This window comes from Protopterus annectens, chromosome 17.part0 (assembly GCF_019279795.1).
Source record: "Protopterus annectens isolate FY-2018-M chromosome 17.part0, PAN1.0, whole genome shotgun sequence".
Classification (NCBI taxonomy): domain Eukaryota; kingdom Metazoa; phylum Chordata; order Ceratodontiformes; family Protopteridae; genus Protopterus; species Protopterus annectens.
The window spans coordinates 132,200,416-132,227,969 of NC_056751.1; the positions used below are offsets into that span (position 1 = coordinate 132,200,416).

Genomic DNA, 27,554 nt, shown 5'->3' on the forward strand with positions numbered 1-27,554 from the left:
GTCGCCATTTTTTAATCTTTTTGGGAACTGGCTACTGTCTTTTGAATTTACTAACGGGCGGAGGTACAGTTATGATTAGGATGAACTAAGAATAGACAAACCTTTGAGGGCTATTGTGATCTTTTTATTAGTTATGTTAGTATCATTGTCCCTTCACTTGAATGGAGTGAATTACTAGGCTGCTGGACATTAGTTTACAGTAACTGAAGTGTATATTTGGTCCTTGCATTATTAATATTTACTTTTTTATGATATGTTTGGGATCTACCAGTAGGGATTTAACTACTGTTTTCAGTGGTAAACACTATTGAATTTGGTGATTGTTTTCAATTTAACATCTCTTTTAGGTGAAATTAGTGGGCAGTTATGACTGTCACTTTATGACTATATACAATATAGTTTTTCATCATTATTTCTGCAACTATCTAGTAATTAAGATTGTGAATGTTTAGGATTAATGATCTAGCCTATATTTCATGCATGATAGGCAATTTTATACATTGTTCATAGGACTTATTTTTGATGTGCTGTTTTCATTAGGTGCATGTGTTCATTTGATTTTCCAATACTGTATGCTACAACCAAATTGATATAAGTGGTTTTTCCACTGATTGTTTATTATTTATAAGCTTACAGCAACAAGTTTTCATATTAATCATATTCTGTAATTTGGGTATCACCATCTACATTTCTGTTGATACTGCTTACTGGACATTTATTAGGACCATATATTCCTCAATATAACAAATATATTATGTTGGATGTCATATTAAGGCACATATAACCTAATTTAATACTTGGCGCAGGACATAATCAGGGATCTGACTGCCACTGTTTTTGGTTTTTGTCCCTTGGACATCTAAATTAAAAACTTATGCATTAACTCTTTTATATTCAAGGTGCCAAACTTGGATCTATTCTAGCTACAGCTATAGATAGTGTGTATTTGACTCTATATTCCTAATTTTTTTGCCTGATTATACCATCATTATACCATTATGGTCCTGTGCTTGATGTGGCTTTAGTTTGCATGTTTTTGCATAAACTAAATTATTGCCATTATTGTCTGATTACTACTATTCAATAGTTTTGACACAGGGCGTGGTTGCTTTCCACCATACTAATAGTGTATTAATACTATTGATTATATCTACGATGGATTTAAATAAAATATTTTTGGACTTATCATCCGATAAGGATGATCTTGCACTTTTTGGCATTGGTCAGAGCTCTGAGGGCTCTTTGAATTCCAACTTTATGAAGCCGGAACAACAATGTGAAAAATTATTTGACGATCTTAATAAAAATATGAAAACACTTAGATCTTGTGTTTGGCACCTTAAACTACTTAAAGCTTATTTGGCTAAGGATATTTGTCCTAGGGGTCTGAGGGTCAAAATTCAGCCGTTGGTAGCTGACTTCGATGAGACTCTTACTACTGAATGGTTATCCATTCAACAAGAATGCTCTATGAAGTTTGTCCAATCTTTGTCCAAGTATTGCACTAGGATTATTGACAAAGAAAATTCCAAGGTGTCACAACTGATAGAGGATTGCAATCGGCATCAGCAGGATATTTATTTTCCTCCATTATTATCTAAACTTAGTTCTGATTTGCTTAATTTTGACACTAATCTTAAGGAAAAGAAACTTAAAAAATTCTCTCGTGATTTGTCTGATTATCAGAAGGGGCAACCATTTAAACATATCAGACATGTTAGATTTCAAAATGTGCACAACACCAACTCATTGAGTTCCAAAAGGAAACGTCCACGTTCCATTCTTAAAGGACGTGGCAACAATACAGATTCTACTGATTATGACACTTCATCAGAGACTGACACAGAAACACAGCACACCATGGGGTCCCCTACGCCCAAACGCAATAATCACACATTCCCTTTAGGCCAAACAGGGGGAGGAGAGGTGGCAGGAAACACAAAAAGGGTTACAAGTCTACAAAATCTGATGGAAGTACTAACGAACAAGTAAATAATGTTTGTAACATTTCTAATACTGTATTAACATCTGAACAAATATCTCTATTGAATAAAGGATTGTCTTTTATCCCTGTTTTTTTTGTTCCTGAGGATACCTTTGCACAAGATTTATTTTCTTTTTGTAGACTCATTAACCTTAAATTATTTTTCCAGGACAAGGGGGAAGAGGAACAGCAACAAATGGATGTTTTCAAATATCATGCTTCATCATTTACACCCCCTATGCATCCCTCTGTAAGCCTTTTCCTCATGCGTACTCAGTGATTTACATTTTCATTATAATTCTCATCAACCAATGCCTAATAACATGACAGAGAGTGACATATCTAGTTTAGATGAACTAGTAAGAAATAAAGATTTGGTCATTCTTCATGCTGACAAAGGTGGGGCGGTGGTGGTGATGGATTGGAGTTATTATGACATCGAGGCTCACCAACAATTAGGTGATGCCCGATATTATACTAAAATGCCACTAGACCCCACACCAGTATTTAGAGAACAAATCAATGATTTTTTACACTCTGTGGTTGATAATGGGATTATAACTGTTAAAACATTAGGACATCTAACTCTCACTGACCCTGCCAGACAACTTATCTATTTCCTGCCAAAGATACATAAGGATTTTTCACATCCACCAGGTAGGCCCATTGTGTCGGGCATAGGATCACTTACTGAGCCGCTTTCTGAATTTTTGACCAGGTACTTAAAACCACTACTACCATGGGTTAGATCTAGGATACAGGATACCACCCAATTCTTGAGTATTGTTAATGACATGCAATTAGAACAGGATTGGTGGCTATGCACATTAGATGTAAGCTCATTATATACTAACATCCCTCATTGGGCTGGTCTTGATGCTATTGAATATTGGCTTTATAAATCCAATATGTATCAACCTGGTTTCAATACTTTTCTGATAAATTTGACTGAGCATGTACTGACTAAAAACGTCTTTTTCTATGATCAGGAATGCTATTTACAGATCAGAGGTACAGCAATGGGGGCTTCTTTTGCCCCCATTTATGCTGATCTATTCATGGCTTATATTGAGGAAATCATGATTTATGATGATACACACAACTTGTATTTGCCTGATATTGACATTTGGCGGAGATATTTGGATGACTGCTGGATGGTGTGGAGATCAGATATTGGATATCTCCGAGAATTTATGGAATATCTAAATGATAACAAATGGGGAATTCAGTTTACTATCACTTATGACCAAAAATCCATTACGTTTTTGGATGTTTTGGTTACAAAGAATGAGGATAATACCCTGAACACTGAGGTTCATAGGAAGTTCCCCCAGTACAACACCTTACTCCATGCCTCCAGCTTTCATCCAAAACATATCGCCAAAAACATTCCAAAATCACAATTTCTTAGAATAAGACGTAACTGTTCGGATGATGCTAGCTTTAAACATCATGCTCATGATTTACACAATAGATTTATCAATAGAGGATACAGCTCAGGATATGTCACTATGGCCCAAAACTATGCTAAGGGCTTACATAGAGAAAATCTACTGATATACAAAAAGAAATCTTTGTCTCCAAATATATTACGTTTCACTACTACGTTTGGCAGGAATACTAATAGATTTATAGATATCATCAAAGACAATTGGAATATACTTAAAGCTGATAGTAAAATCCAAACATTTATTCCTAATACATGTTCTTTTTCTTTTCGTAAAGGAAAAAATCTATTTTAATCATTACAAACATAATCATTTTAATCATTACAAACATCATTCTGAGTCCAGTCTACCTCAGCTATATCAAACCACCATTTTGGGCGACAGATTGATTGGATGTTTCCCCTGTGGACATTGTGTTAATTGTAAATATATTTTGAAGTCCAAGGAATTTAGTAGTAGAAACAGCAGTACTGTTTTTGATATTCGATTTTTTGCTAATTGTAATACAGGTTGGGCTGTTTATATGGCATGTTGTAGTTGCCATGCATTTTATATAGGTCAGACCTCTCGACCATTTAGGTTACGTATGTCAGAACACCTGAGTGACATTAAATGCAAAAGAACTACCAATGCCCTATATAAACACACACTCACACACCATACAGCTCAATTCCATTTTGTTATCATAGATAAACTCATTGGTGATCGAACTCATAAATTTGGCTGGCACAAGAAACTTGATGCCACGGAGAAAAAATGGATCACCAAACTTGGTGCCCTATTTAACCCAGGACTTAATGAAAATTTATGAAAGAATTTCAAAAATATTTCTTATGGTGTATATCTATTATGGTGTATATTGTCTTTCACTACATAAATATTCATAAGCTTATTAATTAGATATGTAATTGTCAACCAATCATTTGTTTTCACTTATTATATAAGACTTGATTTTGATTGTGCTTTTTGTAATACACTGAAGAAGGCCAGGATCAATATTGGCCGAAACCGGTTTGTTTTTCATAAGCTTGAAATGAAGTCTTAGTAGTTTCTAATAAACTACTATTTACTACAGACCTTAACGTTGTGCTGGAAAAACTTAACTAGCTCCCTTTGAGCTAGCCAATTCTTCCACTCTCATGTTTTGTACTTGGAAAACATTCTTGTTAGCTCCCACTTCTGCCAGGAGGGTATCCGCAATAGAAGCCCTTATGGCCTCACCTCTCTATCTTGTCTTCCATAAAGATAGGGTTTCCATAAGGACTAACCCATCCCTCATGCCAAAAGTAGTTAATGAGATCTCCTGAAATCAGACCATTAACTTGCCTGTCTTCTACCCTCAGCCACAGAACTCCTCAGAAAGAACTTTGCATTCTTTGGTTGTTCGTAGACAATTGAGATCCTACTTAGACAAGACCAAATCCCTCAGGCAATCTGATCAGCTTTTTGTGTCTTTTCACCTCAGGGCTCTAGGAAAGGCCATGTTTAAACAGACAATATTTTCTTGAATTTCTAAGGCTATTGCCTTTTGCTACTCCTATCATGGGAAATGGTTGGACTCAACTGTCAAAGCCCATTTACCAGAGCTGTTTTCTCATCAGCAGCATTTTTCAGAGGCATTGATTGCTCATCTCATCTGGAGGCAGCAACTTGGTCCTCCGTACATACCTTCACCAATCATTTCAAATAGGATTCCATCTCCAGGGCTAGAGCAGGGTTTGCTAGGTCTATTCTGCAGGGTCTCATAGACTCTGCTCCTGCACCTGCTTACCCACACCACTACCTAGAGAGCTTTGGTACTGTCTCTAAAGTGAAGAATACTGCAACATGAGAATAGAAGGACATAGAATAGTTGTGTAAGAACTTACCATAACCATAGATTTCCTTCTCTTCCATGTTGCAGTATTCAGTCCCACCCACCTACCTCCCTCTTGCCCATATTATAAACAGTGTCCTTCCCCTGACTACTGACCTTGTGTCTGGGAAGGGTTTTTATTGCCTTTTACTGTTATTCCTGGGGGCTGTCTTTATGCTGCAGCCAGTTCTGATGTGGGTACATGCAGACTTCACAGATATAGCCGGCATCAGTTTATGACTCTGACATACGTCGCACGTACTCCTGCACTCAAGACTTTGGTATACTGGCCGGATGTCCGGTGCTGCAGGCAGCAACTCCTTAAAGTGAAGAATACTGCAACATAGAAGAGAAGGACATATCTATGGTTATGGTTACGTTCTTTACACATCTATTCTTTTCTGTGGTTTAGGTAGTTTTAGAGAGATGGATAAGGGTTTTAAAAAGTGCATTTCCTGTGGGCACAAGATGCCTGCACAAGGAAGCACATTCTGGATGCTCCATTTGAGAGAGTTTTGGCACAAGGGTCATCAATCAGCTGTCAACCAGAGGAGAAGTTGTAGATAGCAATTAGAAAAAAAAGCTGAAGGATTTTATCTGGGAAGGGAAGACAGCAAAGGTGGACAGCAAGGGTCAAGTGGGATAAGCTGATTCTGCCAGTAGAACAAGGACTATGATTACTCAATTTGAGGGAGTATTTTAGAGCAACACAGTTTAAGGCTCTTATACGCAGCACAAGCAGAAAACTATAATTCAAAATGGAAAGGAATGATGATTATACGGAGGGAAGTTCAAGAAATAAGGAGAGATTGGGATTTTGGATGCAGACTCTTAAGGAGAACAACAAAAATCATACAGACTATTATGTTCATAAAATAGCAGGGAGTATTCTAAGAACTAAACCAATGCAAGAATGAAGAAAAGAGATTCTGACAAAAGGGTTGGCTGTAGTTAGAGAAACAGATAATGGGTAAGAGAGGGCTGGAATTTATTGGAAAAACTGGCAAACGGACCAAGGTATTGGGAGCAAATAACTATAAAGGGAAAGGTAATAGAACGGGAAGAGGCCGAGAATTTATTTGGACTGCAGGTTAGAGATTGCCTTCCCTATCAAGGATTGATATCAGAGTATAGGCAAAGAGAAAGAAATAGAAGGTTCCTAAATGAAAGACCAGCACTGATAGAATTTTGATAAAATCTAGTACAGAAGCTGACATTAAAAAGGAATAATTAGTAGAGAATATAAATTTTTGCATGATTATAAGAATCAATCAGAGGCGCTTAGAAAGGATTGGGAAGAGAGAGTGGATAAGCAATTCACAATGAGACAATGGGGGGCTGTATGTATATCTCCCAAATATGCAACAAAGTCTCGAAGATTTAGGATCTTTGTCTGGAACTGTTTATTTAGGTATTTGTATATCCAAAGTAGACTCCAAAGAATTTTTCCTCAGATGGATAGCAAATGTTGGAGGTTTAACTGGCAAGAAAGAGGTGGCTGGGAACATGTTTTTTTGGGAGTGTAATGAGCTGGCAGACTTTAGGGATTCCCTGCAAACTGCTCTGTTGAAGATGCTGGGTGAGAGATAGGATTGACTGGGGTGATGATTTTTTTGAGCTACAATGCAGAATCAAAATTATCTAGATATAGTAAAGCCTTGCGGAGTCTTTATTATGATGGCTGCCAAAAAAGTAATTACTAGAAAATGGAAACCCCAAAGTCTAGACCAACTTTACTAGAAGTAGTGAATATAGTAACAGAGATAAAACAACAGGAATTGGGATCTTTAGAAAAGGGACAGAGCAAACTACATTGAAACAAATGGGAATTGTAGGAACAATATATGCAGAGAGGGAACCAGGTTTAAGAGGCAGGATTTGAATGAGCCATACAATGGTTAGCCAACAATGACTGGATAGATTATAAGTGATGTATAATGTTTGCAACTACAGTTGATACAGTGGTGTCTGTGATGTATAATGTTTGCAGTTAAAGTGGTGTCAGTTTGTTTTTCATGTATATTAATGTGAGATTGCCTATGTCATACGTGATAATTTAATAAAGATGTTAATTGAAAAAAATGGGTCATCAGTGAGTGTAGTGCAAGTTAGTGTTGAAAGGGCTTCTACCATCGGGCTGTTCTGCTTCTGTGTCTGGGGTGGCTTCTCCCCTGGCTCCCAAGATTAGGTCCAAGAAGCCCTGACAGCAAGATTCCAGACATGCCAAAGTGGGGCGTAAGAGGTCTTTTTTGGCTCCTAATGCTGGACCTGCTCTTTTGGACTCTCCTGATCTGAAGGTCCCCTCAACTTTCTGCTCCCCTGGCTACTGTGGTGTCAACATTGGCCCCAAAGTCTCAGAGCCAATTTGCCTTCGACACGCAAATCTAGTAAGATTGCTTCTCTGGCTCCAAGCTTCCCAGACTTGATTAAAGTGGCACCGTCAGGTAGGGCAACTTCCCCTTTTTCTCCAAGCGCTGTACGTCTTTTGTTTTTGGAATCCTGTCAGGCTCTGGATTGTATTGCATAAGTGGAAATTCCTTAAGATTCCAAGAGCAGGCTAAGTTATTTCTTACACTTATTTCACTGAATTGCACTTCTGAAACGCTTATAATTGTGCTATACAGTTGATCTGCTATATTTTTGCACTGTTATAAAGCTTTTTTTATTGTTTCACTGCATTTATGTACTGTTTTAAACTGTTTTAACATTACTTAACTGTGAACTGCTTTTTCATACTGAGAATTGTATTTTCTGTTTGTGATTGTTCTATCCGAACTTTTCTGTGTATTTTTGTCTGTAGTTCTGCATTCTGTAGTCTGCTCCTTGATCTGTTTAAAACTTTCATTTAGTGGCTACAGCTAGGAACTGTAATTTTTTTCCACCCACCCTCCCTAGTGTTGTGTGTTCTTATACTTGGTGGCTTTGCAGTTGCCCGCCCATACTGTATATTTGATCTGTGAAACTCCTCCCAGTCTAGTGTCATTAGTTCACTCAATCTAATAGAGAACATTTGTGAAGGTCAACCCACTCAGATTCTTAACATTGAATTAACTTCTGTTCCAGCTTCCTCCATTTCCACTTTACTGGAAAAAAAAATTCTAAGCTTGCTTCCCCCCTTTCCTGTGGCAGGTCAGATACGGATTTGCTGTGTCCAGGACTGTTTGTGAGCTCCTAAGCCCCCCCCCCACACACACACACACACTTAACTGGGGTTAAACTATTCCTGGTGCCATTAAGTCTGTTTTTCAAAATTTCCCTTGCAACTAGCCAGCTTTTTAGTTTTAGCACTCATCTGTTTCTTTGATGTCAGCACTTGTTCAGAACTCATTGTAAGCAGTAAATAAGTTACAAATTACTACAGCACTCAACTTTCCTCACTTGTGTAGAGGAAAACAGTTTTTAGTACTTAATAAATAAGCACCTATTCAGGTGTGTATAAAGGTCAGCTCCCGGTGTTTTCTCCTGTCTACCTGATGAATCTGGGCATCTTGGGACAATGCAGCAATTGCCTTATGTACACAGTCAAGCCTCTCCTCCTACCACCCAACACTATGACCTGTGAGAGATGCACTTATATAGCCAAACTGGAAGCAAAACTCTCTTTACCAAAGACAGGCCTAGACAGTCAAGAGGAGAAGGTAAACACTTACACCGCACCACACACATCACATAGTCCCTCAAAACCTACACCACCAAAACGCACACACAGAACCACAAAACACACACCTACATTCACGGAGGCTCTCTGTACTAATCTGCCAAAACAGCAGAGACCTCCAAAGCTGAAATGCAAGCAACCTCCACCCCCCAACACAACCCAAATGACACATAGTCCACATACTCAGTGTGCCACTCAACTACAGCCCATAAGGCATAACGTACCCAACTCTCTAGTCATAGATGACTCTATAGTCAGGCACACTGGTGTTCCACTCACCAGGCTTAACAAGGAAAAAGTTACTGTCAGTTGCCAGGATCCTCCACATAACGCACGCACTCAGGTCACTCCACAACAAGACTCTGTCATTGTCCATGTTGGTGTGAATGACCTGAGACGTACCTCCCTGGACTACATGAAAAGAGTCATGGAGGAGCTCTCTGATCTTGTAGCTCAAGCCAGTATGACCCTAGCCCTGAGTAGCATCCTGCCATCACCCAGAATGACACCACAGTACAAGGACAAAATGATTGACTTTAACAATTGGCTAAGCTTCTGGTGTCATTCTAAGGGAATCCAGTATCTGTCTACCTGGGATGACATGATCGACAGACCATGCTGCTTTGCCAGAGATGGCCTGCACCTGTCACCCTTGGGATTCCAGATACTGGCAAAGGCTCTTGCCACCCCGATAGTGCCTTTTTTAGGCAAGGTTCAAATGACAAATTCACCACCGTAACAGGTACAAGCAAGCAAAATCTGAGGGTAATGCTACTCAATGCTAGACGTCTAAACCTCAATATGCACTCACTCGAGGCACTCCTTAAAATGGAGAATATTGGAGCTTTGAACCAGGTCTCTGACACTGAACAGATGTCAGAGAGCACCCCTGCATTACCAGGCTATAATTCATACCACACCTTTCGGCCACCAAACCCGGACCGAAACACTAAAGGTGGAGGTGTGTCCATATTCATTGAGGATATCCACACCTCCAAGCTAGTTGCTCAGCATAATGCATCCGAGATTATCCAAGTTCAACTAACTCTGGGCAAAACTGCAATCCAGATTATAGCTTGCTACAGACCCCCCACCATGCCCCAGGATTCCCACTCCTCTTTCCTTGATACACTGGAAAATATTAAGGTACAACCCAACACTGTAATAATGGGTGATTTCAACTACCCTACCATTAACTGGGAAAACTACTCATGTACCAACTCTTTTGCTCAACGTTTTCTGGAAATCATCAATTCCAACGCTTTGGATCAACTTATCCACACCCCCACCAGAGGCAGCAATAATCCTAGACCTGGTCATCACCAACATGAGTGACCGGTGTTCCACACCAGAGGTCAGCTCCTCGTTGGTCAGATCCGACCACAAGCTAATCACCCTAGACATCCACATCCCGCTCCCTCCCCCCATTAGGAAAACAACTGCAAAAAATTTCTCCAAAGCCAACTTCACGCTTCTTAAGACAGAAGTGGCAAACTTCATGACACACATGCAGATGGACAATAGAGGTACGACTGCTGAATCGTACACAAATGCACTTTATAAGCACTTAAGCAAGTGCATGGATCGTGCTATCCCTAACAGAACCAAGATGCTATCCTCCAAAAAAAGGACGCCAATCTGGTGGTCGTCTGCCATAAACAAACTCTACAACAGAAGAAAGAAACTGTTGCAAAAAAGAGTAAAATCCCACGATTGGAGGAACTCCCTGGTCAGCCTCAGTAAAAAGCTGAGATCCATCATAAAATCCTCCAAAGCTAGTTATGAAAACAAAATTGCCACAGATTCTAAATACAACCACAAAGCATTCTATAGCTATGTCAAAAATCTCAATGGCAACACTCAGATCTGCTCTGAGTTACAGCACAATGACACTAAATATACAGAACCAACTGATATTGCCAACATCCTGGCAGATAGGTTCAGTGCTAACTTTACCCCCCTCTCACCCCCTAAAGGACCCATCTTTATACCGGAAGAATGCAAAGTTCCTGTAATCACGGCTGCTCAGGTAAAAACTTCACTCTCCAAAGCCAAGAACACAGCATCCATGGGATCTGACAACATCCCAGGCTGCCTTCTACATGAACTACAGAATGAACTGGCACCCCACCTAAGTACCATGTTCAATCATAGCCTCACCTCAGGCTTTGTGCCCATTGAATGGCACACTTCCAACAGTTATCCCACTCCACAAATGGGGGGCCACAACAGACCCCGGGAACTACCGCCCAGTTAGCCTGACGAGCCTCGTCTGCAAGGCCATGGAACGTATCATCATGGAACTCATAAACAAAGACATTGGAGATCTCCAAACCCTGGACCCCACACAGTTTGGGTTTGTAAAAGGCAGATCATGTCTCCTAAACCCGATAGACTTCTTTGAAGTAGTCACCAAAGCCATAGATGAGGGTAAGGTGGTTCACACAGCCTATCTAGATCTCGCCAAGGTGTTCGATACCATCCCCCACTCTGGAATTATAGATAAACTCACTAAACTAGGTATAAATCCCTATGTCACAACTGGCTTACTGAAAGAACCCACACTGTGAAAGTAGCAGACTCCAAATCAGACTTCAGACCAGTGACAAGTGGAGTACCGCAGGGTTCAGTCCTTGGTCCTCTCCTGTTTGGTATCTACTTCTCTGAAGTACAGGCTAACACAGAAGGTCTTTGGCTAACTAAATTCGCAGATGACTGCAAACTAGGAGCCATAATTGAAACTCCAAACGATGTGGACATCCTACAAAAGGGCCTCACTGAGACAGATGCCTGGTGTCAGACATGGTCTCAAGCTCAATGCTAAAAAGTGCATTGTCATCCCCTTTGGTAAAAATTCTGTACCCATGAACTACCACATAGGCGGTAGTCTACTTAACACCGAAAGTGTGATGAGACCTTGGGACACAGGTGGACAGTAGTCTCTCCTTTGATGATCACATCGCCAAAGTGGTCAGGAAATCCTTCTACGTGGCACACCTCATCACAAAAGGTTTCTCATCCAGAAAAAAGAGGTCATTGTTCCCCTCTACTCATCACTCATTAGACCCATTATAGAGTACAACACCCTTTTCGGTATGTACCTCACAAGACATCTACAACAACTGGAAAGGCCGCAAAAATACCTCACAAAGAGGATTACTGGCTTCAAACAGATGCCTTACGCAGACCGTCTCAAAAAACTCCAGCTTTACTCCGTCGCATATCGCCTACTCAGAGGCAATCTCTGCCTAACATACAAAGCTATTTCAAACCCAGAGCTGTTGGACATGCTCCACTTAAAGAAATCCCAATCCCTCCGAGCTGCACGCTCTACGGACCTAAACCTTGTCACCACAATAAACAGAACATGCTGGAGAGATAGATTCCTGTCCCAGAGACTTCCCACACTCTGGAACAGACTACCTATGTCAAACAGAGTTCTTCATTAGCACTCAAGAAAAATCTTGATGATTGGATGGGTAATAGGAAATTCACCCCGGGGATCACTTCTATGGTTCTGCTTGACAGGGGCACAGGAAAATAATTTTCTTGGGTGGCGAAAGCCAGGGTACATTTTTGGCTAGGCTTGTATAGGCTCTAGGGCCAATAGCTTAGTACTTACCTATGAACCTCCTCCCCGGTTTAGGGCCTCTCTGGCTCTGATCCGGCACATAAGATGATCTTCTCATAGATCTTCTAAGCCCTCTGTGGTTTTTTCCATCCAGTCATTGAGGTTGGTGGACAGCATGAAAACCTCTGATCTGGAGTAGCTGATGAGGTCCATTTTGCAGGGGTAGATGCAATTAAGCCTTATTCTCTTCAGTCCAGGTCCAGCACTGGGACCTTCAGCTCTATCATTATGGCTTTCTTCCCTTGGCTGCCTCTGATCTGAGGTGTTTGGGGCTGGCTGAATTTCCACCATCCAGGTCAGATCCAACTGCTTGGCCATCTTTGACTCAATCTTTTTCCTTGGAAGCCTCAACCCCAACTTGATTTGGGCCATCAGGACCTCGGAGCCATGATGTCAAAGTTGGAGTTTCTGGTCAGGGTTGACTGTTCCTGCTTTGGGATAGTCACTTCCTCTCAGGTCTTCAGCTTTGGACAGCTCAGTGACAATCTCAGTGTCAGGTCTAGGTGTGCCTCCCTCGGTTTCAGGGCTGTCTTTGGTAACCTTGGGTTCCGGGACCCTCAGAACTAAGAGGCCCACCTGTGCTTCAACCTTTGACATTGTAGAGAGGTCGTTCTCTAGGAAGAAGGGTCAGATTTCTTTTGCCAGTACCCCTCCCATTTTTCATTAGTACCTGCGGTCAGTCATCAGTCTGCTGCGGGATAGCCTATGTCAGTCACCCTTCAGTCTGCCTCTGTGGCAGGGGTTCCCAGCTCTTCCTCTTCCTCCCTGGGTTTGTCAGGAAGGGAGGTTTCGTGGAAGAGGAAGTCTAAGAGGAAAAGCTTGGATTCCCTGGAGGAATCACACTTAGGATATTGACCTTGAGGAAGGAGAGGGTTTTCCTTAGTCTCTGCTTGATGATGCCTCTTTTGGAGATTTATTGGAGCTGCTTCACTAGCACAGAGGCTGAACCACTTGAACCCCCTGTCCGGAAATGTCAGTATTTCCTGAGGGCTTTAATGTAGGCCCAACCACACCCTAGATGGTTCCCCCTCCTGATGCCCTTATAGATCTGGTATCCTGGAGGACGTGGAATGAACCCAACACAATGGAGCCCATCCCTAGAAAGCTTGATAAGGTTTTCACCCCCCAAAAAATGGGCCACATTTGAGTAAGGGTTTGTCATTTGATGTTTTTGTGGTGGCAGTGGCCATCAAGATTTCTGAGGAAAGTTGCCTGATTCACCCCTTGAACAGGGAGTCTGGAGCATTGGATTGATTAGCCAAGTGTTCCTTTGCCTCTGCCACTTTTGTAGTGAGAGCACTTACTTATCTCACTTGACAAGATTGCAGTGGGACCTAGTGCCTAAGGTATCAAGTCCTGTCAAGGCACAGCTGTGTCTGGGTATTCAGAAGACACTTTTGACTCAGTTGTCTACCCTGGTTTCCATCGCCAACATTTCAGTGAGACTTGTCTGGAATGCGTCCGATGGGGCATCTTGAGTGGCAGATTCCAGAACTGCCATGTGGCACGCTGTTAGGATGCATTTGTGTAACTTCGCAACTGTTTCAGGGTGTCCTTCATCCATTCCTCTTTTGACGGGTCATCTCTGTTTGGGCCCAAGGTCAATGACACTGTGACAAGGAGTGAACAAGATGGGAAGACACTGTCCACCATTGGAGTATGCTCTTATACCCTCCATTTGACCTTTTCAAGGACTCAGAAGGGAGTGGAAGTGTCTCTTTTTCAGAAAATCACAGTTCTCTTCCCAGGACGCTCCTCCAGAGGTGTCCTCTAGTGGACAGGGAGGAATCATAATGGATGCTACCTGCTGGGCAGGGGTGGTTCGCAAAATCAGGTCTTTCATGAGGCTTTTTTCCAGTAGGCTGTTTCAGCTATCTAGAAGGGTTGCCTGGCTGCTGTTAGCTGGGGGCAGATTGGGAAGCATCTTGCTCCCCACCCAAAAGCTTGGGAAGTTATCACCTTGGACATCTGAGTGCTGAGAGTCGTATTCAGAAGTTATTACATTCCCTTTCTTGAAGTTCCAAATTGTCACTCAAAACGTCTCCCAGATGTTCCACCCTATCAGAGACCTTACACAAAAGTAGAGATTCAAAAGCTGCTTATAAATCGATATTCATGAGGTCCCACCAGACCAGATAGGATCCAGGGTCTGTTCCAGGTTCCTGTTCCAAATAAAACAAAGGACCTTAAACCAGTTTTGGATTTAAGCATGCTAAACCAACTCCTCAAAAAGACCAAGTTGATGGTCCTGGTGCAGTCCATCTTACCTTTCATGAAGAAGGATGATTGGATGTACTCGATAGACCTCAAGAATGCTTAACATCACATCAAGATATATACTGGCATTCTAGGAGGTTTCTTCACTTCTGGCTGGGGGCCATTCATTACCAGTCCAGGGCCCTGCCATTTGGTCTCACCACAACTTCCCTGGATGTTTGCCATATGTGTGACAGTGGTCACAGCCTGGCTGCGGCTGCATGAATTTTAGGTCCTTTGTTACCCGGATGATTGGCTTCTCACTGCCTTCAGAAGGGCATCACTGATCTCGGCCAGAGCCTGCTTACTTCAACTGTGAGACAATTTATGCATCACAGTCAAGCTTCTAAAATTGAGCCTTCAGCCTGTTACATGTTCTAGAGTTCATAGGGTGTAATTTAGACATGATCCAGTAAATTGCGGGCTACTGACCTCCAGAATTGTTGGCTTTTGGGCTCAGGCTCTGTCTGTGCTTGTAACTTGGAAACCACTGGCTCACTCAGTTATGAAGCTTCTGGGTCATATGGCAGCCTTGATATGGTTTAGTTTCTTGAGCCAGATATCCCATGAGGGCCCTACAATGGACTCTGGCTTTTCAGTGGTGCTTCCTTACTCATCCTTTGGATTTCCCTACTTGGTTAATGAAGATGCGTCATGAGTAGATTCTCTGGTGCTTGCGGTCTCCCTTGGTAACTGAAGGGAAACCATTTGTAATTCCTTCTTCTTTGGCCTTGCTCACCACAGATACCTCCTTCCTGGGAAGGGGCATTTCAAAGGGAGAGTGGTTCAAGGGTCCTGGTGTTCCACAGAGGCTCAGATTCACATCAGTATTCTGATGATGAAGGTAGTCCTCCTTGCTTTGCAGACTTTTCAGGATGCCCTTCCCTCTGTTCTGATTGAGGTACAGATGAACAACATGTCCATCATTTGCTATTTCATCAAACAGGGAGTAACATGTTCTTGTCCTCTTTGTTGGGAGTTTCTGGTAGCAGCACACATCCTGAGGAGGTCCAACATTCTGGTCTGCAGTCTCAGCAGGAGCATTTTGTTGCCTTGTGAGTGATTCCTATATCTAACAGTGGCAGCTGGGATTTTTTGGGGTTGGGGCACTCCATGTTATGATCTTTTTGCCTCCCCATCCAGTGCAGCAGCTATTATGCCATTGTTTACCCCTCTGAGGCAGTCACTCAAGAATTCACTGGTGCTTCCTTGGCCCCCGGGACATCTTTAGCCTTTTCCCCCAGTACTCTTGATGGTAAAGTCTCCACAGAAGGCAGCTCACTGCAGGGCTACAGTGATTCTCATTGCTCCCTGTTGGCCTCATCAGGTGTGGTTTCCCTTCCTTTGGCCCCTTCTGAAGTACCCCCTGAGTACTAGATCCCATTCCAGATCTTATTCTCATCCAACAGTTCTGGATCCCCCCCAGTCATCAGCCCCTCAAGTTGACCACATGGTTCTTCCAGTTCTTTTGATGGCCAGAAATCTCAAGTTTTCACAGGCGGTTGTGTTTTGTTCTTCTCAGAAGGAGTCCATTAGTAAGGTGTATTCAATAAGTGGAAATTTTGTCCTGTGGGCAGAAGCTCTGGGACTTGACCATTTCTCTGCTTTGGAATCCATTTTGGATTTTCTAGCGGAGTTGTTCTGCTCAGGTTCTATTCTTTCTATTAAAGAGCAGTTAGCATCCATTTGTAACTTTCACAATGGCAGAGATAGTGTGCCATTGGCTTCTTTCAAGAACTCCAAAGCATTCATCACAGGTACTTTCCTACTGCCTCCCCCATTATGGGATCCATTTCCTTGCTGGGAATTGCACCTTCAATCTACAGGTCCTTGCAGGCCCTCCATTTGAACCTTCAGCTACTTTGGACTTTAAGCCCTTGTCCTGGAAAGCTTTGTTTTTGGTGGCATTTACCTCCGCAAGAAGAGTTTGAGTTGCAAGGGCTTGATTCTTCACCCCCTTATTTGATGATCCATAAAGATAGGGTTTCTCTCCATATGAACCCTTCTTTTCTGACTGATAGCTTCCAAGAATAACCTTAACAGTTTGAGTCAACTTCCTGTTTTTTACCCAGATTTTCCAAAAAAGGTGAATAACTTTTGCATGTTTGGATGTACATAGGCAACTGAGATTCTATTTGGACCATTCTAAAACTTTCAAAATATCCAGTCAGTTTTGTATGCTTTTCAAAATCTAGTCTGGGCTCTCCTGTGTGTAAGGTAACTTCATCCAAGTGGCTGTTGGATTTTATTTTGTTTGCACATTCTTTGAAAGGCGAGAGTCTTCTACACAAACCTAAGGGTCATTCAGCAAGGGCTTTGTCTACCTCTATAGCTTTCCTTTCTAGAGTACTAATGGATATTTATGCAGCTGCTGTTTGGTAGGGTCATAGCACTTTGTCACATTATAAGCCGGATATTCAGTCTAGATTCAGGGCTACTTTTGGATTCACTGTGTTGCAAAATATTCTTTCCATAGTTTCTCCTGAGAGATGTTCGTGGCTGGGGACTATGTCCCATGGGTTGAACCCAGAGAGAGAAGACACCATCTGATATGAAAGTTGTGTACTCGACACAGTGATAGATCCATGTTGTGTATCTCCATCTGGTTCAGCCCTCCTGCCCCTACCTTATATTTCCTCTTGGGATAACCAGATATGGGAGGTTGTTCCTCACTTCTGGGGTCTAGCTGTCCCCCTTGGTTGGCATATTCCAATTTATGGAAGGTTCATTTCCAAAATTATATGTTTTCTTCCTATGATTTCTGTCATAGGCAAATTTTTTTAGCAAGCATATTCCAACCCAGTCTCTAGTAGTCTTGACTCTTAATGTTTGTGGGTACTTTAAAGGTTACTTTACATATCTTGGAGAATTCTTTTTAGTTAACATTTAATGCACAGTGTAAGTGAAGAAGATTCCTCCTACTTGGGTACTACTTAGTAAAGTCATGGTAGCATGTCTATTTCTGAATGAAATGTGTAATACGGTCCTGAATTTAATACATTAAATCACTGTGATATTAAAGTTCTAATCTAAAGCATACTGCAACAATTTTTTTTTCACATTGATGCTTGTTTTTCCCTTTTCTTAGGGTTATTCTGCAGTCCACAGTACAGTACTGCAAGCCTCCCAGTTCCTTTGACAGTTCTAAAGGGATTACAAAAAGAACAACTAGAGCTACTGCTGGAAGTGTCAGTACTGGAAAAAGGCAAGGTTCTTTTTTTTTTTGTCTTCTTCTTTAGCCACTGAAATAATGAGAACGCTTTACTGTATTAAACCAAAATAGCATTGATTAGTGGTATAATGCAGTAAGCATTCCAGTTGTGTTGACAAATTTGTACTTGTATGAAATATAGAAATACTTACCTAGTTTATTTTTATATTTTATTTAAAAAGTGTTTAACTTGCTGACCTGACACAGTTAACTAGTCAGGCCTAAGTTGGACTCTGCATGAATTGTTTAAAAGACCTTCTTGCTGATCTCACATATCTCCAAAATTATTTTTATTGTTGACTGTATTGCCACCTTCATTTCAGAACAGAGTACCAGTAGGAATGTGTCTGTAAAAAAAAAAAAAAAAAAAAAAAAAGTTTTCCTTTATGTGGTGAAATTTCTTCTGCACTAGTCCTTCACTGTGCTCTGGTAACTTACAATGTCTTTACGTAGTTAAGGCCTTAATGCACACTTCCATGCTAACTTCAGAACTTGTGATCTTATATAAAATCACAGAAAATGGTTTTGTTGTGCTGTTGCAGAGTGCAAGGGAAAATTGTATTAGGCTGTATAACTCAACCAAAAGTAATTTTTGAATGTGTCTGTAACAAGTGAAGTGAACATATTGCCAGAGTCCTTTAGCAGTTTCTGCAGTCTTCTGTTGGAGTTGAGCCTTCAGGATCTGTGCTTGGATCTAATCTTCAAAAAGTGGAGTATTCCAAAGATTTAGCTGTTCCTCACTCTGGACAGCTTCGCTTTTCTTTCTGCACCAGGTTAAGGGTGAGTTTTCTGTGAATGTGTTCTCTATTCATTGGCAAGGGAGATTCCTACCGTTTGTGCTGATTCCATGCAAATTTACAGAATACAAGGTATAAGGACCCAAAAATAATTGTCATTGACCAGTGAGGGCTAAACAGCGTATGGTTTTATGTCCATATTGATACCAGAGGTAACACTTCAAGAACAAGCTCAATTCCATTGGAACTGTAACATTTGGTATGGTATAGCATAGCAAGTGGCAGACTGAAAATATGGACATGAGGTGCATGCAGACAGCTTCATTAGATATGTATTTCAGAATGCACAATAATTACATGATGTCCAATGACTTGACATCATTCTAAACTGTGACATGGGGTAGAGGTGTCAAGCATCTTGTTTCTTTTTCAATTTTAAAGGTTTACATTTTAGTGTTTTTTTAACAACTTTATTAAATTATCAGTTAAGGTATAGACATACATTAATAGAAAAAAACATGACATGTTTTTTTCTATGTATATTCATTATATATCACATATGTTATGATGTCTTTTCCATCTGGGTTCAACCTGTGAGTTATTGGATCCAACTTGGATCCATTCCCAGCCAGTTTGCAAGACTTCAGCCCAGAAAGTTACACCTCCACTACTCGTAATTCTCCACCTAACTAGAAGCACCTCAGAGCTAGTTTGCTACTGTTCGGGACAGCAGTTCCATCATTCTTCCCTTCTCTGCATCTTTTTAGGATAGAGTTTAAATGCTCCTCTACCTGCTTTTTTGGTCTTTGTGTAATTTGTTGATAAGGGCTTGTTCTTAGCTAGTTAGAATAGGTTAATGTAGGTGTGTTTCCTGCTTTTCAGGACTTCTGATGTCCTTCAAGGATGCATCTGCAGTCCTTACAAATGGGTTGTCCTGTCGTCAGGCAGCCCCTCGGTCGGCCGGATTCCAAAGTGTGGGTCTGGCCTCGGCTGGTGTCGCACTTCACCCGACGTCATAGCTGCAGTTATTCGGGTATAAAGGCATCAGCCGACGCAATTTTCCTCAGTCTTTCTTGCTGCGTGGCGCCCGAAGCAGAAGCTGTTCGCAAGTGCCGGTCGGTCAGAACCAGAGATTACTACTACCGAAGACTTCTAAAAAGCTAAGTACCCCGTTGGGGACTCTTTCTTGCCTCAGCCGATGTCAGAAAAAGTGAATAACTGTTTAACTTGTGGGAAACAAATACCTCATAAAGATTTCCACTCTTACTGCTTACCTTGTTTAGGCCCAGACCACGACGTAGCAGCGTGTCTAGCCTGTGCTTCTTTTAACCGACGGACGCTTAGACGTCGGTCGGAATTTGCTGAGGAGTTTTTCGGCTCCGATTTTGCTTACATTATGCCGTCTGATCCTACGACTACGCAAATATCTAAAAAGCGCAAGGAAAAGGACCGACACTCACGGTCTGCGGTTTCGGCCGAAACCGCGGTTAAGCCAACCGCGAGTGTCTCGGTTTCGGCTGAAACCGAGCAAGCAGTTCTTCCTTCAGCCAAAAACTTACCTCCTACCGAGGCCTCTTCCAACCTGGTGGAATCGGCTTCTGAAATCCCTCCTGCTCTTGCAGTTTCTCAGGAATTATCTGACACTATCCCCTTGGATATCTCTACCCCTGCACGTGGAGCTGCTAGGCCACCTGCATCCATGTCCATTAAGGCCTTTGCCAGGGCTAAAGCAGCTAAAACTACTAAATCTGTGCCTGCTAAGACCCCCTCTCACAGGCCTAGCTCTAGTTCACAAATGCTTAGTCTAGCAGAGGATCTCATTTCTTTAATCCGGGGATCCCAACCTCAACCAGACAGGGCCTCTCACCCACCTCCAGAGAAGAGGCCTAGAGCAGAGCCCCCTGAGCCAGTTTCTACAGATGATTCCTCTGATGATTCACATAATACAAACCCTCCAGAGGCTTCCTTCTCCCCTTATGAAGACTCTGATGCTGAAGAGTCCATTCCTTCTGCCTCTCCGCCTGAGGAATTTTCCTTTCGGGGAAACCTTGCATGCTATGAGGGAACAATTTCAGTGGCAGGGCCAGGATTTTTCAGACTCCAGAAAAAGGCTTAGAACTTTGCTGCATTTACCACAACATAGGCCTTTAGCCATACTTCCAGTTCTATCTGTTGTAGATGATGCATTTAATGATGCTTGTACTGCTCCTGATTCACTACCTCCGGCCCCTGCTAAGCCCGATAGGTACTACAGGGTCCCGGACACGCATTACCATTTATATAAGGCTCCTTTTGCAGATCCCGAGACTATCTCCAAGGGTCCTAAAGCTGTAGCAGCTACCTCTGCCAAAAACCCCCTCCCCTCTGAAAGGGAATCCAGGTCCTTAGAGAGATGGGATAAAAAAGTTTACACTTCTGCTACTCTTTCAGCTAGGGCCTTGAACTGTCAATTCCACATGATCCAGTATCAAGAATTTATACTAGACCAGTTAACCAAAAAGCTGTCCTCGGATGAACCATTAGACAAAAAATCTGTTCAGGAAATGGTACATAACATTCAGCAAGTCAGTAACCATTCCTTAAAATGCGGCTATGATGCACTGGAGGCTTCCTTTAGATCAGCCATGACTGGCATAGTTATCAGAAGACATGCATGGTTAAAAGAGCAGGCCTTACCAGACCATGTTAAATCAAAACTATTCGATGCTCCCATGGGCAAGATCAATTTGTTTGGCTCTCCTGCACAACAGGTGCTGAAGAAGATGGAAGAGAAGGCAAAATCTGTCCAGACAGTCAAAGATTTCTTACAGGTCCAACCTCCAAGGTTTAGCAGGAATTGGCCTTCCAAGAATTGGTCCTTTCCAGACTCCTCCAGACCTCAGAGAGGCAGGAATAGGCGTTCAAGAGGCAGAAGTCAATCCAGGGGTGCCTACAGGGGACGCCAGTGGCAGGGTAACAACCAGCGAGGTGCAGCCACAGACACAGCCACCACCACTTCTACAGGACAATCACAGTGACTTGGCTCTAGCACCGCCTACCAGGGAACAACTAGAAGCACCCTTGGGCGGGACGCTAGCTTTATTTTCAGTAAACTGGCATTACATCACAAGAGACAAGTGGATTTTGCAGACAATAGACCAAGGTTACAGGTTTCACTTCCATACTCTACCAGGGAAGAGAGGAATGCCAAACCTACCTCCAAATCAAAAGGCAGAAGCTCTAAAACAAATAACTCAATTATTAAGGATGAGAGCTGTGGAAAAGGTACCATCTATGGAGCAAGGACAGGGTTTTTACACCAGACTCTTCCTGGTACCAAGAAAAGAAAGCAAATGGAGACCTATTCTCGACCTGTCCGCTTTAAACACCTTCCTCATTGTTCCAAAATTCAAAATGCTGACCCTGCAGCAGCTTCTTCCCATGCTGGGCAAGGAGTCTTGGCTGGTAACTCTAGATCTCAAGGAGGCATACCTGCATGTCCCCATACGACCAATTTGCAGAAGATACCTCAGATTTCTTGCAGGATCAGAGCATTATCAATTCTCAGCATTGCCCTTTGGCTTATCTACTGCGCCCAGAGTGTTCACGAAATGCCTGGCATCAGTAATTGCTCATTGCAGGCTTCAGGGAATCCAAATCTACCCTTACCTGGACGACTGCCTGATACAAGCGGACAACAAAAACAAGCTAGCAGAAGACTTGAAAAGGGTCATTTACCTGCTACAAGCTCTGGGATACACAGTCAATATAAAAAAGTCAAGGCTGACACCATCCCAAAGGATAACCTTTTTGGGTGCAGAGCTGGACACATCGAGACAAATGGCATTCCTAACAGTAGAAAAACAGGAGCAACTCCCTCTCTACTTCTTGGCATTAACAAAGCAGAACCATCTAACAGCAAGAAAAGTCCTGCAAACCTTGGGTTTCATGGCATCCTGCATAATATTGGTTCCACATGCCAGACTGCATATGAGAAAGTTACAGTGGTACCTAAGGAATTTATGGTCTCAGCACAAGCACAGCCTAGAAACCCAAATTCCAATAATTCCGTGCCTGAAGCAAGAATTCCAATGGTGGGCTCAGGCCTGTCAATCAAACAAAGGATTGCCCTTCAACAACGCTCAACCAAGCCAAACCATCACAACGGACGCCTCAGACCTCGGTTGGGGGGCACACATGCTGGACAAATGCATACAAGGTTTATGGACTCAAGACCAGCTGCACCTACACATAAATCAAAAGGAAATGCTAGCAGTAAAACTGGCAATTCAGACATTCAGACCATTTCTTCGACAAGGTCAACTGTTTATAAGGACAGACAATACCACAGTTATGTGGTACATCAACAAACAGGGAGGCACACATTCGTACCCTTTATGCCGGATGGCAATGGACCTCTGGAATGTGGCCGTGAGTTACAACATTCAGTTACAAGCAATTTTTGTACCAGGAAAAGAAAACATTCTAGCAGACATACTAAGCAGAACTACCACGGATGCCCACGAATGGATGCTGCATCCGGACATCTTCGAAACCATTACAAGAAAATGGGGACTCCCACAAATAGACTTATTTGCATCCCCACGCAATCACCAACTAAGGAAATTCTGCACAAGGACGTACCACCCACTTGCTTGGAAGGTGGACTCCCTATCTTTCAGTTGGAAAAACCTGACAGCATATGCATTCCCACCACTTCCTTTGATGCACAAGGTGCTATTGAAGATCAAAGAGGACCGTCCAAGGATCATTCTGATAGCTCTAGACTGGCCAAGACAACATTGGTACCCATTACTGAGAAGCATGTCTCGGGAACAAATATGGCCCCTACCCCTTGTTCCCTTGCTGTTAACACAGAACAACTACAACACCCTGCATCCAAACCTGAAAACACTGCAGCTGACTGCCTGGAACATTGCATAAGAACAAATAACCCAAATTTATCCCAAAGGGTTAAAGACATTATCTTGGAGGCTCGCAGACCCTCAACAAGAAAAAATTATTCAGCAAAATGGAAAAGATATTTCATTTGGAGTACTGCAAAAGGAGAAAATGTGTCACTGATAAACATAGCCAACATCCTGGAATACTTGGCAGAGCTCTTCCACAAAGGCCTGTCCTATTCCTCCATTAAGATTCATGCATCAGCTATTTCAGCAGAATACGACTTGGATCCTCCAGTCTTCTCACATCCTCTGCTCAGGAAGTTTCTGAGAGGAATTAAAAATGTAAAACCACCTAGGAAACCACCATTGCCAGCATGGGACTTGAACTTTGTGCTAGAAAAATTGACACTCCCTCCTTTCGAACCAGCAGCAACAGCAGAATTACAATACTTATCATGGAAAACTGCTTTCCTGCTGGCAATCACTTCAGCAAGAAGGGTATCTGAGCTACAGGCATTAATGGCAGTACAGCCCTTCCTGATCTTCCATCAAGATAGTGTGTCCATGAGAACAAATCCTACTTTTATGCCTAAGGTGGTCTCCAGAGTATCTTTGAATCAGGCTATCCACCTGCCTACATTCTTCCCCAACCCACAGAACAGGGGAGAAAGACTGTTGCATACCTTGGATGTGCATAGACAACTACGCTACTACCTGGACAGGACCAAGGGCAATAGAAAAACTGACCAGCTACTGGTAGCATATGCAACAGGAATGGAAGGAAAAGCAATTTCAAAACAGACAATCTCTAAGTGGATAGGAAATTGCATTAGATTTTGTTACTCCTACCATGGGAAGAAAACTCCAGAAAACATCAGGCCGCACTCTACAAGGGCTACAGCCACTACCACAGCTTTTCTATGAGGAGTGGCTACCAAAGACATTTTAGAGGCTGCTACTTGGAGCTCCGTGCATACATTTGCCAAGCATTATAATTTACCTTTATACTCTAGATCCCGAGCAGGTTTTGCCACTGCTGTTTTGCAAGGGATCTTAACTACACCATAATTTCTTTTCTCCTCCTCCCCCAGTTTGGCTATGGTATTCTACCCATTTGTAAGGACTGCAGATGCATCCTTGAAGGACATAGTACAGTTTCGTACCTACCATAAATGTAGATGTCCGATAGGAATGCATCTGCAGTCAGGATTACCCACCCTCCTTCCCCTCTGTGTTACTCCTAGGGTATTTGCCCATCTTGTAGCTAGCTGGGGGAATCTATTATGGTGTATTTGTTTGTATATATGTACATACATGCTTATTTCTTTTGTTTGCTCTCTACTATTTGGAATCATTTGCATTCATCCAAATTTAGCCTTCCTAGAGGGCATCTGGCATCTGGGGCAAGAAACACTGAGGAAAATGGCGTCGGCTGATGCCTTTATACCCGAATAACTGCAGCTATGACGTCGGGTGAAGTGCGACACCAGCCGAGGCCAGACCCACACTTTGGAATCCGGCCGACCGAGGGGCTGCCTGACGACAGGACAACCCATTTGTAAGGACTGCAGATGCATTCCTATCGGACATCTACATTTATGGTAGGTACAAAACTGTACTTTATGTGATGTTTGCTGAGTTTTGTGATTAGATTAGGCATTCTGGATAAAGGGTTCAAGGAGTGTCTCTCTTGCAGTCATAAGCTTCCCTCCCAAGAAGCTCATGACCATTGAGTTTACTGCCTCAGGGCTGTTTACCTTCAGTTCCCTTGTGTTATATGTGAGGGCTTTGGTTCTCCTACAGTTGAGAGGAGAGCCAAACTCACCCTTAGGAGTCTTCTGCTTCAGTGGGATGTTAGTCACCCTCCTCCAGCAAGGGTGAAAAGTCAGGTCAAAAGTAGACTAAGGCCCCTCACCCTTCTAAGGGGGACTGTAAGTGGTTAGCCTCACCTTCCACTTCTGTTTTTAGCCAGCCAGATCTGAAAGTCCCAAGACCTTCGGATCACCCAGCAACCTCGACTCTGACACTTCAGAGCTGATAACCTTTGGAGCTGGTGTCTCTGTGTCAGTTGTCTTTGCCTCTGCTGCCTTGGAGCCAATCTCCTTTGACTCCTCTGCCTCAGAGTTATTCTCCTTTGGCAGTGGTTGCTAGCAAGGCACCTTCCCCTACCATTAATGTTCTGAGCTATTTCTTGGTGAGGGTGGTTCCTTCAGGATGGGCTTTCTTCTTTTCTCCTTCTGTGCCATGAGAGTTTTCTCCTGAGTCCTCCCCCTCACCACCTTGGATCCAAGCATCCCCAGCTTGGACCAGTAGGCCAGATCTGTTGCCTGGTCAGCAGTCTTCCAACATCCCATCAGTGGCATCCTCTTTTGGTGGTCTTGGTCTGTTGGGAGTTTGAAGACAACGGATAAGGAGCAGATGATGTGGTCATTCCTACAGGCACAGATGGAGTTCGGCCTTATTCCTTCAGCACCGGGCCATCACCCCCGAGCTTCAGCTCCTGTCTCTTGGATGTTTTTCATGTTTCACTGTTGCAGTCATCACACTTGGGTTATCTGCCTGCAGGTAGCCCTCAGATGGGCCGAATACCAGAGATTTAGTATTTCTGCGTTGGATGCTGTCGCTCTAGGCTATGCACCCTGTTGGGATCCTTTTTTCTTGCTCTAACTGATGTCAGAAAAAGTTAACAGTTGTCTTGCCTGTGGAAAGCAAATACCACACCGAGATTTTCATTCTTACTGCATCACCTGTTTAGGCCCAGACCACGACGTACCTCACTGTTGGTTTTGTGCCTTGTTCAGCACTCGAACCATCCATCATCGGGCCCTTATTGTCGCCAAATCCTTTCGTTCTCACTATTCCAAAATGGCTTCGGTAAGCTATCCGACTACCATTCTTCCGAAAAAACATAAGGATAAAAGCAGAGACGGACCGCACAGGTCCAAAGCTGCCGACGGTGCTTCCGTTAAGCTAGTCAACAGTTCGCCATTACTCAGTGAGGTGCTTTCGCAGCCCCTGATGCCCACTTCAATGGATTCAAATGCCTCTACCAAGACCCATTCGGAGTCCGGTATGCCGCGAGACTCTTTTTTGACTGTGGAACCTGCGGATGTCTCTACCATGGATGGGTCCGGAGCCGCTGAGCAGGCACTGGGTTTTGAGGAAGTTCTTCACACTACCAATGTTCGATATAAACAGACGACTTATTTTGCGTCTTCGGTTATGTATAAAACTACCGAGTTTCTAAAGCCAAGAGTACGTGCTACGCCTGTACAGAAAATAAAGAATTGCAAGAGCTTATGCATTCTGCAAGCCATGTCAGCAAGCATACATTGCAGTGTGGCTTTGACACCCTAGAAACATCTTGCAGGGCAGCAGTCACCGGTTCTGTACTGAGAAAGCATGCTTGGCTTAAGGAGCAGACCTTGCCAGACCGTGTCAAATCAAAGTTATTAGATGCTCCTTTGAGCAAGGACAATCTGTTTGACACCAAAGCAGAAGAGGTGTTTAAAGATACGGAAGAAAAAGCTAAATCTGTGCAGACAGTCAAAGAATTCTTACAAGTACAGCCTCCTAGATTCAGTAGGTATTGCCCCTCGAAACACTGGTCTTTTCCAGCCCCCTCCAAGCCATCTCAAACTAGACCCAGGGGAAACAGGATCCCCAGACTACAGTCTCAGGGTATGCAGAAATGTACGCAATGGAGTGCCTCCACCTCCAAAGCAGGGAGTGCTAAGCCACCCCCTTATGGAAAGAATTCACAATGACGTCTCTACTCTACTCCCCACCTCTGCCCATCTGCTTGTGCTCCTAGGAGGAAAACTTGCCCTTAATGCAAAAAACTGGATGTCCATCACCAAAAACCGATGGGTCCTCAACATTGTATCC

The 27,554-nt window shown here is 42.8% G+C and overlaps 1 protein-coding gene across 6 annotated transcripts in view; it reads left to right on the forward strand.

Annotated features, from left to right (window-relative positions):
• Positions 1 to 27,554, forward strand: part of CDC14B (cell division cycle 14B) — a 2,772,169-nt gene that overhangs the window by 2,412,909 nt on the left and 331,706 nt on the right. For all 6 annotated transcript variants that reach the window (XM_044059784.1, XM_044059788.1, XM_044059789.1 and 3 more), the window contains one exon: positions 17,921 to 18,037. In XM_044059784.1, the coding sequence (XP_043915719.1) occupies positions 17,921 to 18,037 (117 nt within the window). The remainder of the gene's footprint in view (positions 1 to 17,920; positions 18,038 to 27,554) is intronic.